The 17609-nt window shown below is 34.5% G+C and overlaps 1 protein-coding gene across 1 annotated transcript in view; it reads left to right on the top strand.

The window, feature by feature from the left end:
* Positions 1–17609, top strand: part of LRP1B (LDL receptor related protein 1B) — a 506665-nt gene that overhangs the window by 318613 nt on the left and 170443 nt on the right. Inside the window, exons 28-32 of the mRNA XM_051810328.1 lie at positions 917–1048; positions 2244–2471; positions 5210–5384; positions 5692–5786; positions 9833–9982. Of these exons, the coding sequence (XP_051666288.1) occupies positions 917–1048; positions 2244–2471; positions 5210–5384; positions 5692–5786; positions 9833–9982 (780 nt within the window). The remainder of the gene's footprint in view (positions 1–916; positions 1049–2243; positions 2472–5209; positions 5385–5691; positions 5787–9832; positions 9983–17609) is intronic.

Here is a 17609-nt window from a genome sequence, read left to right as displayed (position 1 = left end):
GCTGGAGGACTATATTCTAAACTAATTGGTTTTGATAATTGTAAATTTGTCTTTATGAGTCAGTCATTCCCACTTTCCATCAATGTTAATTTTCAAAGCTTTTTTTTTAGTAAAAGGAAAATTCAACATTGCTTTCTGTTTATGCCTGAAATGTCTCTTCAACAGTGCTCTGGAACTGTGTGTTTACAGTAATTAATAAAGATAATAAGAATGATTTCCAGGTTTTGTAAGACTAACAGGTCTTCTCCAGTCAGCTTTCTTTCTCCTCTTTAAAACAATTTTAGCGCACTTCATTCAGTCAGTGAACTATAGTAATCTACTTGTGGAAAGCTACACTTAGGAAAGGTTTTTCTTTAAGAAAAGTAGAAATACTTTGCTATGTCTTTTTTGCAAGTTACCTTTGCATGTTAGATTTCAATCTAATATTCTGGCAGAGAGATCAAATTGAGAAGAAACACTGAATTTGCCAAAGTTCATATCATAATCTAAGCTTTGACTAAGCTTTCACAAAATTAAGTCATTTTTCAGGTCCCTATCATGTTAACATTTTTTTAATCCCACGTGTCCTTGTTAGGATTGAAAAATTCTATACATTTAAATCTTATGAATAGGCTGCAAAATTAATATCTCCCTGGGAAAATTTTTCCAGTGTCTTCATGAGGTTACAATAATAAATTCTGTGGCTGTATTAACAACAACAACAACAACAAAAGAAATTAAAATATATGTTCGTGGACAAGAGTTGAATATTAGCCTAGAAAAAGTGATTAGAGCACAACCCCAGTTTATCACTGAGGTTGGGTTTGTCTTTCAAGAGAATATTTACCACTTTCTCACCAGTGTAGCTTATGCCAGTGTGACAAACCTTAATTTGAAAAGGTGGTTTTACTTTTTGTGTTTCATTATTCAATTTTAGCTTCCAATCCATGTGCTGCTAACGAGGGCAGAGGTCCATGTTCTCACATGTGTCTGATCAATCACAACAGAAGTGCTGCCTGTGCCTGTCCACACCTGATGAAACTGTCTTTAGACAAGAAAACATGTTATGGTAAGTTTCCCCCCCAAAGCCTGACAATTGTATTGATTTTAGAATTTTGGACTGGACATATTAATCTTAAGCACAATCTCTGCAGTGCTTTTTAATGGTATGTTTCAAAGGGGCATCTACTTGTTGAGAATCAATAACTTACTCTCATAATTGAGGTCTGTGGTGCTTTGATATTTGTTACCGCAGCCATTTCTTTGTGCTGCTTATGTGTGTGATATGTTGGTAAAACTTTATCTCTGCAAACCAGAGAGCTTTGTACTCTCATGTGCGTCATCCGAAAATTATGAGTCAGGTAGGCTGAATAACAAAAAGATGCTTAATAGCTTAAATCTCTACCTGTTCTAGAGTTGCCTTGGTTTCATTTTCAAGGATTAAAAAACAAAGAGTAAATGTTAGATGTGCAGCCTTGCAGGGGAGTTAAAACGAAACAATTACAATAAACACTTTTAAGCTATAAAAGCCCTCAAAATGTCAAATAATTGTGAGTATTATCTGTAAAACCTTGTAGTAAATTACTCTTTTCAGTGTTGATTATTAACGTTTAGGAAATAAAAAAATAAAAAAATAATATGTTGTTGTTTCAAGGATATTGCAGGGGGAAAAAAGTTACTTTTACTGTTCCTTCACAGGCATTTGCTCCAATAATTTAGACTTTTGAGATTAAAAAGAGAGCTTTGTTTTGCCTTTAATGTTTCATCCTTTTTCTTTAGTGAGGGTGCAAATTAGAAGAATCAATTTACCCTTTTTGTTCCAGGTGTTTGCCTTCCACTGCTTCCACAAACATTCGTCATTTGCAAAACTTCCCTGTTACACTGAATCCCTGTTCCCCTGAGATACCAAATGTTAGTGTCTGATCTGATGCGCAAGTAAAACTATTTTTTTTTGAGTGGACTAGGCAGGGCAAACTTTTTATAAAAAATATTTCAGCATTTTTTTCTTACACATTCATAAGATTCATTTAGCAGAGTGGTAACACCACGTCCAGCTTCCAGAATTATTATATTTTTCCTGTGATTTTTATGCTCTTTACACGTTATTTCTCAAGTGTCACTAGGCTGCAGGTTTTCTGGAGATGTTTAATCACTCATATAAACACTATTTACACATTTGTAAAGCGATCTCAAACTAATGACTCAGATTCCTGTTAGAGATGTAAAGAGGATGAGGAATAATGTTTTCCTTTTTTTTCCAACAGAAAGAAAGAAATTTCTCCTCTATGCAAGGCGTTCAGAAATAAGAGGGGTGGACATAGAAAATCCATATTTCAACTTCATCACAGCCTTCACTGTTCCTGACATTGATGATGTGACAGTCATAGATTTTGATGCTGTTGAGGAACGCTTATACTGGACTGATGTGAAAACACAAACCATCAAACGTGCCTTCATCAATGGGACTGGCTTAGAAACCATTATTTCAAGAGGTAAATGGCATAGCATTGAAGTAAAAATAATTAATTCTAGGTACATGTGAGTTGTAAGCATGCTAAAATACGGACATGCAAGTTCTCAATTGGTGTACCTTGCACTGGTATTGGATAATTGGTCTAAACAATAAACAAGCAGAATTATTTTCTTTAGGATTCTAGTTCATTTTATTGATTCATAATTCAATTTTATGTAAACAAATTGGGATGTAATTTTAACATTGATTTTATACAAGATTGAAATGTGTAGTAAAAAAGGGAAATAATATTTTCAGAAGGTAGAATAAAGATAAAAAGGAGGAGAACCATAATATCCTGTCACAGCTTTTCATTGAAGCATTTCCTACATTCCATGGATTTCCTGTGTCCTTTGGCTACCTGTGCTGACCTAGCAAAGAAATTATCTCTGTCAGAGCTGTTTTTTTTCTTTCCAGTCCATGTAGATCTTTCAGCTTTGGCACTACTGGTGAAACACATGATATGGTAGCATTGTAATTTTGGTGATACTGATGATACAGATTTTTTTTCTGTGCAGAATACATTCAGAAGTACAGAAATTTAATGAAATATAAAGTCTACACCTTGATTGCTTCAACTCTATGTCAATAGCTCTGGTATTAAATTGATACAATTCATTGTAGTTGGTAGTGTTTGTTTGATTGTTCATTCTATCTGAAGGGAAATTTTACTCACTCTGGTTCCCCAATTGTTAAATGTATGTTTGAAGGGGAAGAGGAGAAAAGAAATAACTCAATTGTGCAAGATCAGACCTTTTCTGATTTTGTGAACAAATAAATCAAATAGGTTATTGTCTGGGGGACTTCAAAAAGTTAATTAAAGCTCTGTCCCTTGTGTCGCTTTAGAAGAAATTAGTCTGTATTAGCACATTTTGGGAAATGATTGGACCAATATGGCAATATCCCCATTTGGCTATGTAGATTGATGAATTCATTTATTTTGTGTGGCTGACTTTTTTTTTTTCCCTGCTGTCTCAGAGACAACTTTATTAACAATTAGACATATTTTCAGTCCCAATAATGAACACAAGGTTTACAGTGCCTTCTAGAGCTCTTTACATCAGGTATTCCAGCACCCAACAGAGAGACTTGTTGCTTGCTTCTTTAAATTGTAGTAAAATAAAAACATTGTTTATTATAGAAAATATATAGTAAAAAGTCACAAAACTCGTCAAGGAACTTAATGAAACATACTGTGTGTGAGTGTTTGTTTATCAGCATTCTTTCATATTCCTTTTATTATGGTAGCTTCTGTGGTAGAGTTTTTGTGGGGTTTTTTTGTTCCAGATGTAACTTACTATATAAAAGTTTGCAAAATTACAATTTTCTGGCACGTCAAAATATTGTAAATACTATTTATTATGTGTAAACTATCTCATTTGCTTACAGTTATATTTTTATACTTCTTATAAGAACATAAGAAGCTTTGTGAGCACATACAAGTGGAATTCTCACTGGATGAAGTCTTACGCCAATGTCACAAAGATGCCGAAGTCATACTTTAATCTTTTTAAGAGTATGAAATGCTCATTTTCTAGTTTCTCCAACCAAAAAACCCAGAAGGGCAGGGTATCAGTTTTAAGTGGGTCAAGGACTATGTATTTGGTGTTCTCTGGAGTTGGCAAACTTCCTAATGCCCAATCACAGCTCAACCTTATGTCCATTCAACCAGTCCACAGCCACATCCATGTTAGTTTGTCAACTCTAATAATTCTGTCAGTGGAAATTACCACATTAAGTTGACAAAAGATGTGTATAAACAATGAACTATAATGAAATCTTTAAATCACCCTTGGCCTGCTCCTTACCTACAAAGATGAGAATCAATATGAACCAACTCTGTCTCAAGGCGAAGAGACATTGATATCTAGAGCTTGAGCAGAGACTTCATACTCAGTATTTCAGGCAGATATTAACAGATATTAACATTTCTTTTAATACCTGGCTAAAGAAGACCATCACATACAAAGACACTGTGAAGCAACCAAATTGATCATCTTATGTTTTGCTGCCTCAGCTGCTCAGTCAAAGCCCAAAGTGGGACGGGGAAGAGAATCAGAAGGGTAAAAGTGAGAAAACTCATGGATTGAGATAAAAGCAATTTAATAGGAAAAATAAAATCTATGAGCACGAGCAAAGCAAAATAAAGAATTCACTTGTCTTCCCACTGGCTGACAGATGTTTAACCATAGTCAAGAAAGCAGAGGAGTAACTTGGAATCTTCAAAGCCTTCAGGAATAAACTCAGAAAACTGCTTCAGTGATGTAGCTACTTCTGTGCCATGGAACTGTTCTCTAGGCCAGTGATTTTTGTTCAGATCCTCTGTACTGAGCCTTCCTGGTGCTGATGAAGGAATTAGATTTTTAAACTTCAACATAATATTGTTTTAGAAAGCCACCAAGTAATAAATGCTTTTTTAAATAGAAAAATACGATCCAAAAGTTCAGCATCTGTCTGATTATTATATTTGGACAATAGATTTTATGCTATGAATATTCAGTGTGATTTTCATGTTCATGTTTTTATTTCAAGCATATCAGGCCCAAGAAGAAAAATAAAGTTTAATTATTGGCAACTAGTGAATAAATACATCTGAAGAGAATATTGCTCAGTATTGTTAACAAACTCTAGAAGAAAATATTCTTTTTCGCCTGAAAAATAAGACTGAAAATAATCCAAAAAGAAAATCAAAATAACAACTACTTTCCCTTTTTGCAGATATTCAGAGTATCAGAGGTCTTGCAGTGGATTGGATATCACGTAATTTATATTGGATTAGCTCGGAATTTGATGAAACACAAATTAACGTGGCACATTTAGATGGTTCCTTGAAAACCTCAATCATCCATGGAATCGATAAACCTCAGTGTCTTGCAGTTCACCCAGTAAAAGGGTAAGGTATCTGCGGTTTTAATAAATAAACTACAGTAAAACTAGTCAGAAGATTCTTCTTCATTCATATTTTGAGTTTGCCCATTCTGTTTTCTTTCAAACTTAAAATAAAAGCATGCATTTGAAAGATTTTTGCTGAAAATTTCTTACCTGAATGCTGATTCCTTACCAAAGCTGTTGATTAAATCTTGTAATCACTGGTTTTACATTTTGCCTCCTCCTAAACTGATGAATGTTTTCTCTCATGATGCATTAAAAATGCTGTGTACACGAAGCAACATTTTAAATATGTTAATTTTCTTCTTCAGTAAACTCTACTGGACCGACGGTAACACAATTAACATGGCAAACATGGACGGCAGCAACAGCAAAATACTCTTCCAGAATCAAAAAGATCCTGTTGGTAAATACCTATTTTCCTGTTTCTTTTTTGTTTGAGTGATTTACTACAGGCATTATCTTGAACTGCTATTTAAGTGTACCGTAATGTTTTTTCATTTAATGTAGAACAGTGACAAGAACAGGCATAAAACCATGAAGAACACTCACGTGATTTTGTGTTTCGCAATTTAAGATATTTTTAGCCCATTCTAACTGAAATCTACTGTACTAGTAGTGGATTATTATTAACTCCCAGGATTACAGTGGACTGAAGGAGAACCCATCTGTATTTCTCAATCTTTATATCGTGGTCAAAAAAAAAAGTAGAGATCAAGTTTTTAGTAATTTATGGATATATGTGAGAGGGTACCTTGACTGCAAATTTAGATCCTTCCTCACCAGAATCTCAGTTGCATGATCAAAAGATAAATTGGCTCTTAACTTTTCACATAGAGAAAAAAGCAGCAGTTAAAGCAGACATTTCCTATAACAACTTAGCCCTGGTTTTAGTATTTGATAATTCATACAGTTGATGATAAATGATGGCATTGTTTGGAAAAAAAAAACCAAGCTCTCTCTGTGTGCACTTTTTTTTGTTCAGATCTCTTACTTTAGATAATTTCATTTTTTAGAGAGCTGAAGTGGTTATGTCAATTGTTGATGACTTATTAATGGCCCATCAATAAAGTGATTATATTTTAAAGCATTTATTTTTTCATAACTGAATACATAAAGCAAGCAGAAGAGAAAATGTTTTAAAGAATTCAATAAATTTGACATAAGAGCGACACAACATGCTTTTAAGACCCTAAATTCTATGAATTTTGTAGAAATTACTTGATGACTGTTTTACTGTTATTTTGATTTGCTGTCTATCCATTTGAAGAGACATTTACCTTTTTATCTGGAGAAAAAAGTGGTAAACCCACAAATTTTAGGGTGAAGCATAAGCACATTAAATAATATTGGGACAATATTAAGAAGTATGGGGAATATGCAGCATTTTGCACTGAATATTCTGTGATCACAGGTCACAAGGTCCTAAATTGCAATCCTTATGGTTTCTCTCACTGGCTTTGTTGAATGGTAGTGAAGCGACTGAACCAAATACAAAGAATGCTTGTTCAAATCCATATTTGGACAAGGGAAAAAACTTGTTTTCTTTCTGTAGAATTGGATTAATTTTTAACCCTTTTGAGATCTGATGATAAATATTTTAAATAGATCATATTCTAAGTTGAAGGTTCTTATTGCATTAACATGAGATATGATATATATGTGAAGTGTAGAATATGTAGTTTGTAAAGAGTGTATGTGTATATATGTGTGTAAAGGGAAAACAAAGCTTGTACCTGTCTCTTGCTGGAAAACTTTTTAATTGGTACCATCTTGGCTCAGTTTTTTTGTCAGGTAGGACGGACATGAAAGTAAATGCAGTTGTATGTCTGATGAGAAATGATCAGTTATACTGTAGTTCAAATAAGTATTAAGTGTCCAATAACAATCTCTATATTTGAATATATGTAAAATACCTGTTTCAGTGGTTTAAATTATCCTTACCTTTAATATAAGATATTCCCATGCTAAGAACAAGAAAACACTGCTGAAGAGCCTGAGAGCAGCAGTCTTAAAACCTTAATTTAATATTTAATTTTTAAATTACAAACTGTCTTTCTCCATAAGTGAAATTATGGTTCATGCAGTGCTGATTCTGAGTGTTTCGGGAACTCACAAGGTAGATGAAAAAGACAAATATCTGACTTATTAGGGTTGGATGTCCTGTTAATTGACTGGGATTTTGTTGTCTTGATACATAATTTGGAATTTGGAGAATGAAGAAGAGTTTTCCTGTCTGTGACCTGAAGTAAGCTGATTAATTTTTTCTGTTTGAGTTCTATGAAAAGAGGAGATGATTTTTCAATTACAGTATTTTGTGTTATCACCAAGAGAGGTGTAGTTTGGAAAATTTTGGAACTGATACTCTTAGGATGACAGATGGTGTCTTTTATTTTTATATTAACTAGTACATACTAGATATGACTTGCTGGTCCATTCTGCAGCTCTAAAAGGCTCAAATGCCACCAACACACATGCATTGGTTGACAAAGCAACTGGAGTTCCATTAAACTGTATTCTTAGGAATTCAGAATTAATGCTAATTTCATACTTTCTTGGGCAGGTCATTTGGTCACTGGAATTCCCTGAGACCAATATTGCACAGTCCTTATGTTCAGGTGGACTTTAGCAGCTGGGTCATAAGGTTTAAGCCAGTCACCCACAGTAGAATTCATCCTGAGTATCTGTGATGCTTATGGGCAGAAAATAGACACTGAACATTCTACCTAATAATGAGGAAGGACTTTACTATGTGGGTGACTGAGCATTGGAACAGGCTGCCCAGAGAGGTGATGGAGTCTCCTTTCCTGAAGATACTCTGCACATAGTCCCGAGTAAGCAGCAAGCCTGACAGAGTTCCAGAAGCATTTGGACAATGCTCTCAGGCACGTGATGTGATTCTTGGGGATGGTCCTTTGCAGGGATAAGAGTTGGACTCAATGATCCTTGTGGGTCCCTTCCAACTCAGCATATTCTGTGATTCTGTGTAGCTTGTATTGACAGCAACTCCATAAAGAGATGTCATCTAGGTGACATCAGTGAGCAGCTGACTGGGAGCAGTCGGGAGTTGCAGCGAATAACAAATGCTGTCCATCTGGGAGTAAGGAAAACTTCATCCTTGTGTATTCCCTTTTAACCCATAGGGAAGTTGATCAGTATTCCCAGGAAAATTCCCTGTTCTAGGCCTGTGTACTGCAAGTACTGCTTGTCTCCAAGATCCATGGCACTGTATTTCTACTTTGAGTGATGCTTGTTGTACAAGCACGAAAACGTGTGCGCAGAGATGCTGCAAGGCACAACTCTGAAGCCTTATCCTTTCTTGAGTGTGTTTTGTTTTCTTCTGGGTGATAAAATTGCAGGGGGGAGGGGGTGTCAGTAACTGTAAAGGAACTGGAAAGCTGTTTTTCAGAGGCTCAGAAGGCTGAAACCTTTTGGCCTGTCATGTCAAATCTGCGTAAAGACGTAGTGACATGATGGCAGCTGTAAGTGCTGCAGCACAGGGCACTGCTTCCCTCCTGTCAGGGTTTTCAAAATAACTTTCCACTTTACAGGATGGAAGAAGACTACAGTACAATATCTAAAGGTTGACCTATGCAGTGAATTACAGTATTTTTTGGCAACTCGCTACTGGATACATAACATGAATTCTGGGAAAGGTCTGGTACCAAAGCAAATTTTTATGGCATATATTGTCACCATGCCAAGAATATTTCACTACAGAAAATCTCCTGCTACCAGTTCTTGAACATTTTAAAAACATTTTAAAATCATTATAGAAGTCTGAAATACATCATCTTAGTTCTTTACTCTTACTTCCAGAAAATCATGTTTGTTCATTTGGCAGGTTATTTTGCAAGTATTTTTATTTCTACAGTTCTCTTGCTTCTAAGTCAAAAGAACTGATTATGTTTCTCTATGAAGCAAAATGAAAATTAGTACTGTACATTTATTAAAAATTTGGGTTAGAATTTGGTAGTTCAGCATTCTAAGCAGAGGGCTGTGCATGCAGGGAGAGAAAAGATTTTTTTTTTTTTTTAAGTTCAGTATCACAAAAAGTAGATTGTTTTCTAATTCTTTATGTATTCATAATTTTAAAATATAAATTATGGTTCCTGTTTTACATTTACTAGTTTTTAATGACCTTGCTTAGGACCTCAGCTTATTCAAGCAATTCTTCATTGCCAGATAATTCTCTTTCATCAGTCAGTTACTGATTTATGTAGATGCTGGGAGAAATACAAGGCACAAATCTTTCTAAAAGTGTGGGTTTTTTCACTATAAATGACCAAGTTTTGTTTTCTCAATTTTTTTTTAAAGTATGAGTAGAAAATATAACTGTGTGTTGTGTGTATATATATATTTCGTAAATACACTTTTATTATGAAAACAGCTCAATGCTAAATGTGTGTTATCTATTCAAGCCGTAGTTAAAGTTGTATGCATTAATTACAGGCCTGTCAATAGATTATGGGGAGAACAAGCTTTACTGGATCAGTTCAGGAAATGGAACCATAAACAGATGCAATTTGGATGGTGGTAATCTTGAAATAATAGAATCAATGAAAGAAGACTTAACAAAAGCCACAGCTTTAACCATTATGGGTAAGTCCAGTGATAATCACTTTTTTTTTTTTTAATTATTCAAAGCTATTTAATAATGAAATATAAAAAGCTTAGGGAAGATTGTTTTGGTTTCATGTAAATAATACATGCAGTACATTCACTAGCGAGACCGTATTGTCTGTGAAAAAATTCTTTATATTTGATTGAACAGACAGTTTGCAATCTGTATTGCAAGTATGTGTTTCTAAATGTAGTCTTGCATATATATGTATACACACACAGTACGAAGGTAACAGATTGATGGCTTGTATTTGCCATAGTCACTTATGAAGTGTGTTGGAAGGAGAGGGAGCTCTTTTGTGCTCTTTGTTACTCAGAATTATCCATGACTTGTTTCCTCTGCTGCTCAAATCTTCCTACCTAGTTCAGAACAGCCCTAGTTTGTTGAATTAGCTGGCACTTTGTGAAGATTTCTTTGGGTTCTGAATTAATGATTGATGATTTGGATTTTCAGATATCTGCTAATATTTCATGTATAAAATATGTTGAATAAAATATTCCGTTTGTTATTAATCCTCCATTTGCACATTAGAAGGGTTTAGAATGTTCAAAAACACCTATCAAAAAAAAAAAAATCAAAAGAACAGTAGCATAAGGAAAAATTCCTAAAAAATTAACTAGTTACAGGTTGCCGAATATTATAAAAATATTGCTTCAAATTGACTAGTTCTCATACTTGTCTTCAGGTCTTGTCCCTTTCTGTAACTGGGACAAAGTGTGGTAGGAAATTCCAGTCTGACTCAGAATTAATATTTCTGTTATTCCGGAGATAACTTTAGAGCTTTCTATATTTCCCCAAAATGCTTTGTTGACCCTTATTTTCTGGTTCAAAAATTATTTATATTTGTCTTGGATGTTCAAAAAAAAAAAGTTCAGTTGATAAGCAAACCTGTAAGTTGGGATAGATGTCTCATCAACTGCCAGAATCTTTTTATGAAGTGTTTTATTTGATTGATTAATTATATAATAACTGTGTACTTATAGATGGTGTGTTAGTGAAATTTATGCTAAATAAAATCTGAAGACTTTTATGCACATGGTGTAAATTATATCATAGTGTAAAATGGTAATTGCTAAATTAGATTTATTATACACACATTTGACCAGTATTGAACTTCAACTGCTGTCAGTGTCTCTTGGAGAGGGGATACTTTTATACCTGCATTCATAAACACAAGCAAGGTTGGTGTCAGGAGTCACAAATGTTAATATATGCAAATTGTCTTTCATTGATTGGATTGTGGCTGGAAATGGATTGAATAAATGACCTTTACTCTGGGGGGCTGTTGGAAGTCTTTAATAGGAGATGTAAAGAGTGTTTGTTCATCCCGTCACTGAGATGTCTGTGGGTATCAAGTCTTCATCTCTGATTCACAGAACCTACAACAGTGATGATCCATTTGGGGTCTGGAACAACGAGATTATAGCAATCATGTAAAGAAGAGTGTTTTGTGATTGTTTGCACAGAAGTAGTTGAATTTTTGCAGGTGTGGAGATGGAAAATTTTCTGCTGTGTAGTTTTTACATATCTGTACCCCTACTATTCGTAGTTTGGATGCTTTGTTTTTATGGGTAATGACAATTCTTCCTACTCAAAAATAGTAAAAAAAACTTTTGCTTTTGGGTTTTGTCTTTGTTTTGGAGACATAGGTGTGCCAAACTGCAGCATGACATTGCAATATGATTCCACACATAAATCTGCTGGAAAAAAGGGCAGACAAATACAGTTTTATCAACAGTACTGTATGTGCTGATTGAAAAACATGAAAAGTTTCTGTGTTCATCTGTTTCACGTTTTCATATTGTAGAAAACACTGTGGCGACGTAAATGCCATTTATTTTCCTGAAGTGCTGGTGGCTTTACATATATTTCTCATAGGCAGCTTCTGTGCATGTAAAATGGATCAGAACAGAAAATTCATTGCTATATGAAGCAAGTTAACAGATCTGTAATGGATAAATGGTCATAACTAGTAATGTATAAATAAAGAAGAATGACTAATTTGTTCTAATGTAAGATTTAACACGATAGTGTGTGAAAATTTAGTACCCCTGCTGATCTCTTTGCCTACAAGTTTAATAGGAGGTTGCAGCAGGTAAATCACAGTAATTGCAATGTTTATTGCATCATTTTTGCTCCATTTCCTAAATTTTCTTGACTGCTTTTACAGTAAACACAACTAAACAACATGAATGGAATGAATATTTCTTCTCTGTGAATATACTAAGCTAACTTTTTTTACTATTTGAACTCATCAGTGACTGAAAACAGACACAATACCTGTGCCCAAATTTTGTAGAATTTAGGTTCCACTCATTGCCAGAGAGTCCTGTAGTCTTCTGCTGTCTTTTCCATTTTTCTGTCTTTTGCATTTATTGTCTGCCCAGCTAAAAGCAATATTTTGGACAGCTTATATTTTTTATTTCTTTATTTTGGTGTATGATCTTGTCATATTGCTGGGTTGTGTTTCCATGGGGGCAGAAAGAGAAGGTAGAGTTCAGTATTTTAAGACTCCCTTTGTACAGTTTGTCAGCAGGTCAGTTTTTGATCATCGGAATCTTTGTTGGACTAAAGAGTTAAATCAAGAAAATGGTGGAGCGAACCTCGGTGGTTTTAGGGGATGGGTAGTGTGATCTGAAATTTGTCAGAAGAATTTTTGGAAAAATTGTCGAATTTCTGATAAATTTACTATACCAGTGATCTCTTCAAGCACCTCAGTTATTGCTTCTGCAAACTTTTTAAAAAGTGTTTGTGAAGCATCTTCCCCAGCCATCAGTGTCCTTGTCAGAAAGCACAAGCTCCCAGAGACACCCAAGGAGAATCCTACAGTCTGTGTCAAAAGCTAGTGCCTTCTGTTCATTGTCTGGACAGACTTTTGCACAAAGAACTAACAGATCTTCTGCCAGTCTCCAGTGGGTTTTGCTGTATCTTTAGTTTACGTTCCAGAAGATTTTTCAGAACTATGCCTTGGTAATTTCTGTGCTGTTCTGGTATCTTGAGTTTCTTGATCTTAGATTCTGTTAATTTCAAAATGGGACAGGAAGGGAGAAGCAGGCACTCTGTGGTTGTGTTCTGTGGCATGAACTCAATAGATACTGCAGCTGAGTCTGTACAGTTTTGGTTTGCTTTTTAATATAACTTATGGAGCAGTTCAGAGCTTCACCAGGCAACGATGATTCTCCTTTAGTTCTACCCCTCAATCTCCTCATCGTTTTTATTGTTTTCAATTCCTCTGGTTTAGTGTTGCAGTTTAGCTGTTGTAAACCATTTGGAAGTTACCACTACTCTTTCAGATGTTTGCTGTTGTTTAGTCCTTTCCAGGCTCTGTTTAACATTTTCCTGCTATTATATTCTTTAGTGGGAGCTTATAGAAGTAATGGTAAGACATGAAAAAATAATGTTAGCAAACAAGCTGGTGCCAAAGTAACTGTCAGGTTTATCCTTAAGGGAAATGGAAGCAGGATATATAATTCACATCCTTATGCATTTTGGTTCTTTCTTTTATTGGTTTTCTACTCAGTAGTGTCAGTCATCTTTCTTTTTTCCATATGCTGAGCAAAATTCCTAGTCTTTTGGTGCCTGCTTTTGCTACATGGTTTTGAGCATGATATAGATGGGAAATTACATTCTACTTGAAAGTAAAGCATTTGAATATATACAGAATTACCATTCTTCCATGCACTTAATCATACAAAAAATGCTTTTGCTGTTGCCATTCTGTATTACAAAGCAGTTGTTGTAAATCCATGAAGCCATATTTGCTTTCCTGCTCTTCCCACTTTTTCTTCAAATACGCATTCACTGTGTGAAGTGTCAATGCATGCAACATCAGGCATTTTTAGTCAATCTATCATTAAAAAACACATGTGAACGCTTTGTCTAGTACCTCCCACTGTTTAATGTCTTGCATTTGGTCAGTGGTAATTTTCTTCTGCTACTATGTTAGCTTTCCATTTTATTTTCTTCAAAAAACTCTGAAGTTTATTCTGGTCTTTTAGAAGCTTGTCTGATTCACAGCACCCTGTGCCCTGTATCGTTTTCAACACCTGCTACTGACACCATTTACAAGTTGATATTAAATATATCTACTGCTTTGAAATTCAAGATGTTCCATGTGAGAGAATCTCTGATTTTCTTATACAGTAGAGCAAAGCTCTTTTCAACAATACGAAAATGCTTCCTAAACTTGTCTTAAGGTTTGAGTTTAATATATCATTCAGGAAATGGTTTTAGCAATTTTTCTGGAAGCAAACGTCTTGAGCGTGATCGAATTATAAAGATGTATTTGGCATTCTGCATGGAGTCTCTTCTCCTGCCCTCCAAGTTACTCAATGAAAATGGTTCCTGGACTGTAACTGAAACTGGTTGGAAATTTACCTTTGTGATGAGAACTGTGTTTCTGGGTTGGTGAGCAGAGTCATTATATTACAGGATTTGAATTGCAAAGGAACTCGCAGCAATGTCTGATGTGTTTCCAAACTGGTGTGTTCTTTCTTGAATGGTATATGGCTATGAATCATAAACTGAACATTGCTAGAAAAATATTGATTAAGTACTGTAAGTTTTTAACTGAGAAGAAACAGATGTTGAAGACTTCTGTCAGCAGTTTTGGTGAAGGCATTTGATTGGATTTTGTATCAGGTCCTCACAGAAGTTCAATTTACATAAACCCACAAAATTCAGCTCATATCTCAACAAAATAGGAATATGATGTAGATTGTGTAGACTGTATAATGAGGATATAATTTGTTGTGAATTGGTTGAGGTTTTTAGTACGAAATAGAATAACTTCACGTAGTGAATGATTTTATGTGTAAGTGCTATTTCTGTTAAAATTCATGTATAAACAATTCCATCAGCAATACAACAAAATCAGATGTACATAATGGCTTTTCAATGGGTGTTCAGGTATTAGAACAATGCCTTTTGAACACAAACTGTATATAATATAACCATCAAGGTGTATTATCAAGCAATCAAAACAGAAAGTAACAATTACAGTATTTCATTTTAGACAGAAAATGTGGGTTCATATTGCCAAAATATATTCATGCTGACATTTACTTTTGTCATGTAGTTAGCTGATACATTGGTTGTTTGACTTCTGTTTTATCTTAAATAATGTTTCAAAAACAATACCAGAAAGCTTTTGCAGTAACTCAAAGGGTGGGAGCTGTGACTTTGCTGGATGTAATTGCAAAGTGAAAGGGGCTGCTTAGATCAGGAAACTTCAAATACACACACCTTAATTTTCCAAGTCATCAGTCATCTAATTGCCATAACACCATTCATTATATTACCATTAATATGTGAAATATATCTAGGCAATTTGCCCAGTTTTAAGTGCAGTACATAGTTGTCTTCCATAAATACTCAAACCACCATTAATGAAAACTAATGGCCCATCAAAATTTGCATTCACAGTACTGCTTGAAATCTCCAAAGGACTGTCCACAGTGCTGGTGTAGCAATTTTTGGCATTTGAAATTACTGTTTCCCAATATGTTGCTGTACTTAATGCTAATTAACCAACAGAATGGATAAATACAATGATTTTAATATATATTATAACTCAGTTTCAGCAACAGGATTGTAATTAGTGATCAAACAACACTCTTATTAGCATAATCAAGCAAATAAATGATATTTAAAGGTTCAAAATAGTGTTCTTTCTTCCCTAGTTTGTAAAGCAAGTTGTCTTTATGCTAAAGTCAAATGTTTTTTTTTATTATCTATGATATTTTAAAATTAATGTAGAAATGTAGAAATTCATACCAGAAATCATAGATGAGTTATCTACTGACAGAATGTATCAATAATGGAGAGAGAAACCCAAATTTTGCTTAGAATTATTGTCAAAAATCTCTGTGTAACATGTTAGGGTCTTTTTGGTATGAGACTGTTGTGTATGTTGGCCACCCAGCAGTTTCTGAAAAACTAGAAGATGTATTTTTTTAGGTCTTAGGCATAACTGGCCAGTCTTTTGGCAGATAGTCATAAGAGATTTGGCCTCAAGGTGTCTGTACTTCAGAATTTATGGGTTATTTTTTTGTGGTTTTAGCGTTTTTTTGGTTGATTTGGTTCTTTTAGTTTAGTATTTTCTTTGGTTTTGTGATAGTTTTTACTTTTTTGGGGTTTTTTTTTGTGGGGTTTTTTGTTTGGTTTTTTTTGGGGGGGGTTGTGGTCCTTTTTTTTTTTTTTCAGTGTACCTAACATGTCAGGATTTGCATGAGCTTTCTCATTTAACTCCCCTCCTCTGTCCTTGTCTCCTAAAACTCATAGTGCACCATATACCACCACTGTGCAAAAGAAGAATAAACAATTAGTTCAGTAAGATTTTGTAAGCCACATTTTTATTTAAATCTTTATCCAGATGTGCTGTTGCCAAGGATGGAAGAGGAGGATGAAAGAATAATTTTGAGGAGTATTCACTTATGAATTGTTGTGATTTGTCCTTTTTAAGGGTGTAGGTGGTGTAGGAGACTACTCCACCTCTGTAGGCACAGTCAAGTACCTTGAGGATTAGTAAAGAGTTTATTCAGTGCTGTTTCTTCTGTCATGAAAGGAGAACAACTCTATGATGTGAAATGTCTGACAACATTGATGGAAATTGTTTAGATTCTATTAACTGTGCATGAAAGCAGATGTGTTCTCATTGAGTAGCTCAGTAAACAACAGAGGAATCTGGTGGAACATTCAGCTGCTCATGTAGAAATGGTTTTGGCTCTGTACCAACACCAAAAGGAAGAAATTAAACTATTTTTGGTGTACATAAGTATTGGTTATTGAACTTCTTGATTAAGCACATGCCATGCTTTCATCTCTTGGTAAAATAATACACCAAGTTGGTTATTTGGGGGTTTTGTTTCTTTCCTTTTCCAAAGGAGACAGGCAAGTCAACCAATGTCAGGTTTTTGGAGGTTGTTTAAACCATGGCTAAAGTTGGGGGTTTGCACAAAATATTAAAGAAATACCCAAAGGAGTTTAATCACTTCTTTCAAGTGCCCGAAAGAGTTTAATCCCTTCTTCGAAATAAATTATGAAAGCACCAAAATTCTGTGATTTGCTTCCTTTCTGTACTAAACTCTTGCAAAAGAATATGTATGGATATGTAAAATAATAGGCTCTAGTTACTGTGCACAAGACTGCAGCCATTACCAAAATTATTTAATGGGCTGTTCTGATTCATGGTCAAATAGAGGTTGTGAAGAATGAAAACTCTTCTTCATATACAAATATTTAATTTAAAAAGTCTAAACTTTTAGGATTGTAGGTTATCATCTCACAGAAAAAAAAAAGAAAGAAAAAAAAGGAAAAAGTCCAATTTTCATTATTTCATATATGGGCTATAGCAAATAGTCATTTTTCTAATCTTATCTTGCCTGTGCCTTTTTGTTATAATTGACACCATAAAAATTGAACAAAGGAACTTTTTGTTCTAAGGAGTTTCTGCTAAAACAATCATCAGATGCAATCTACTATTAATTGATTGATATCACATGGTGATGTTTTGACTCAGTCAATTCTAGTAACGTAGGGGGACAGATTTTCTTTAAATTTTGCCCAAATTTAAATTGAGAGTTCCGTTTCTGTCTCCAAATCTTA

This window comes from Manacus candei, unplaced genomic scaffold, assembly GCF_025592945.1.
Source record: "Manacus candei isolate 608988 ecotype Guabito, Panama unplaced genomic scaffold, ASM2559294v1 h1tg000077l, whole genome shotgun sequence".
In the NCBI taxonomy this organism is placed as follows: domain Eukaryota; kingdom Metazoa; phylum Chordata; class Aves; order Passeriformes; family Pipridae; genus Manacus; species Manacus candei.
Note: the sequence above shows the minus strand (reverse complement) of the source record. Positions and strands in the feature narration are given on the sequence as shown.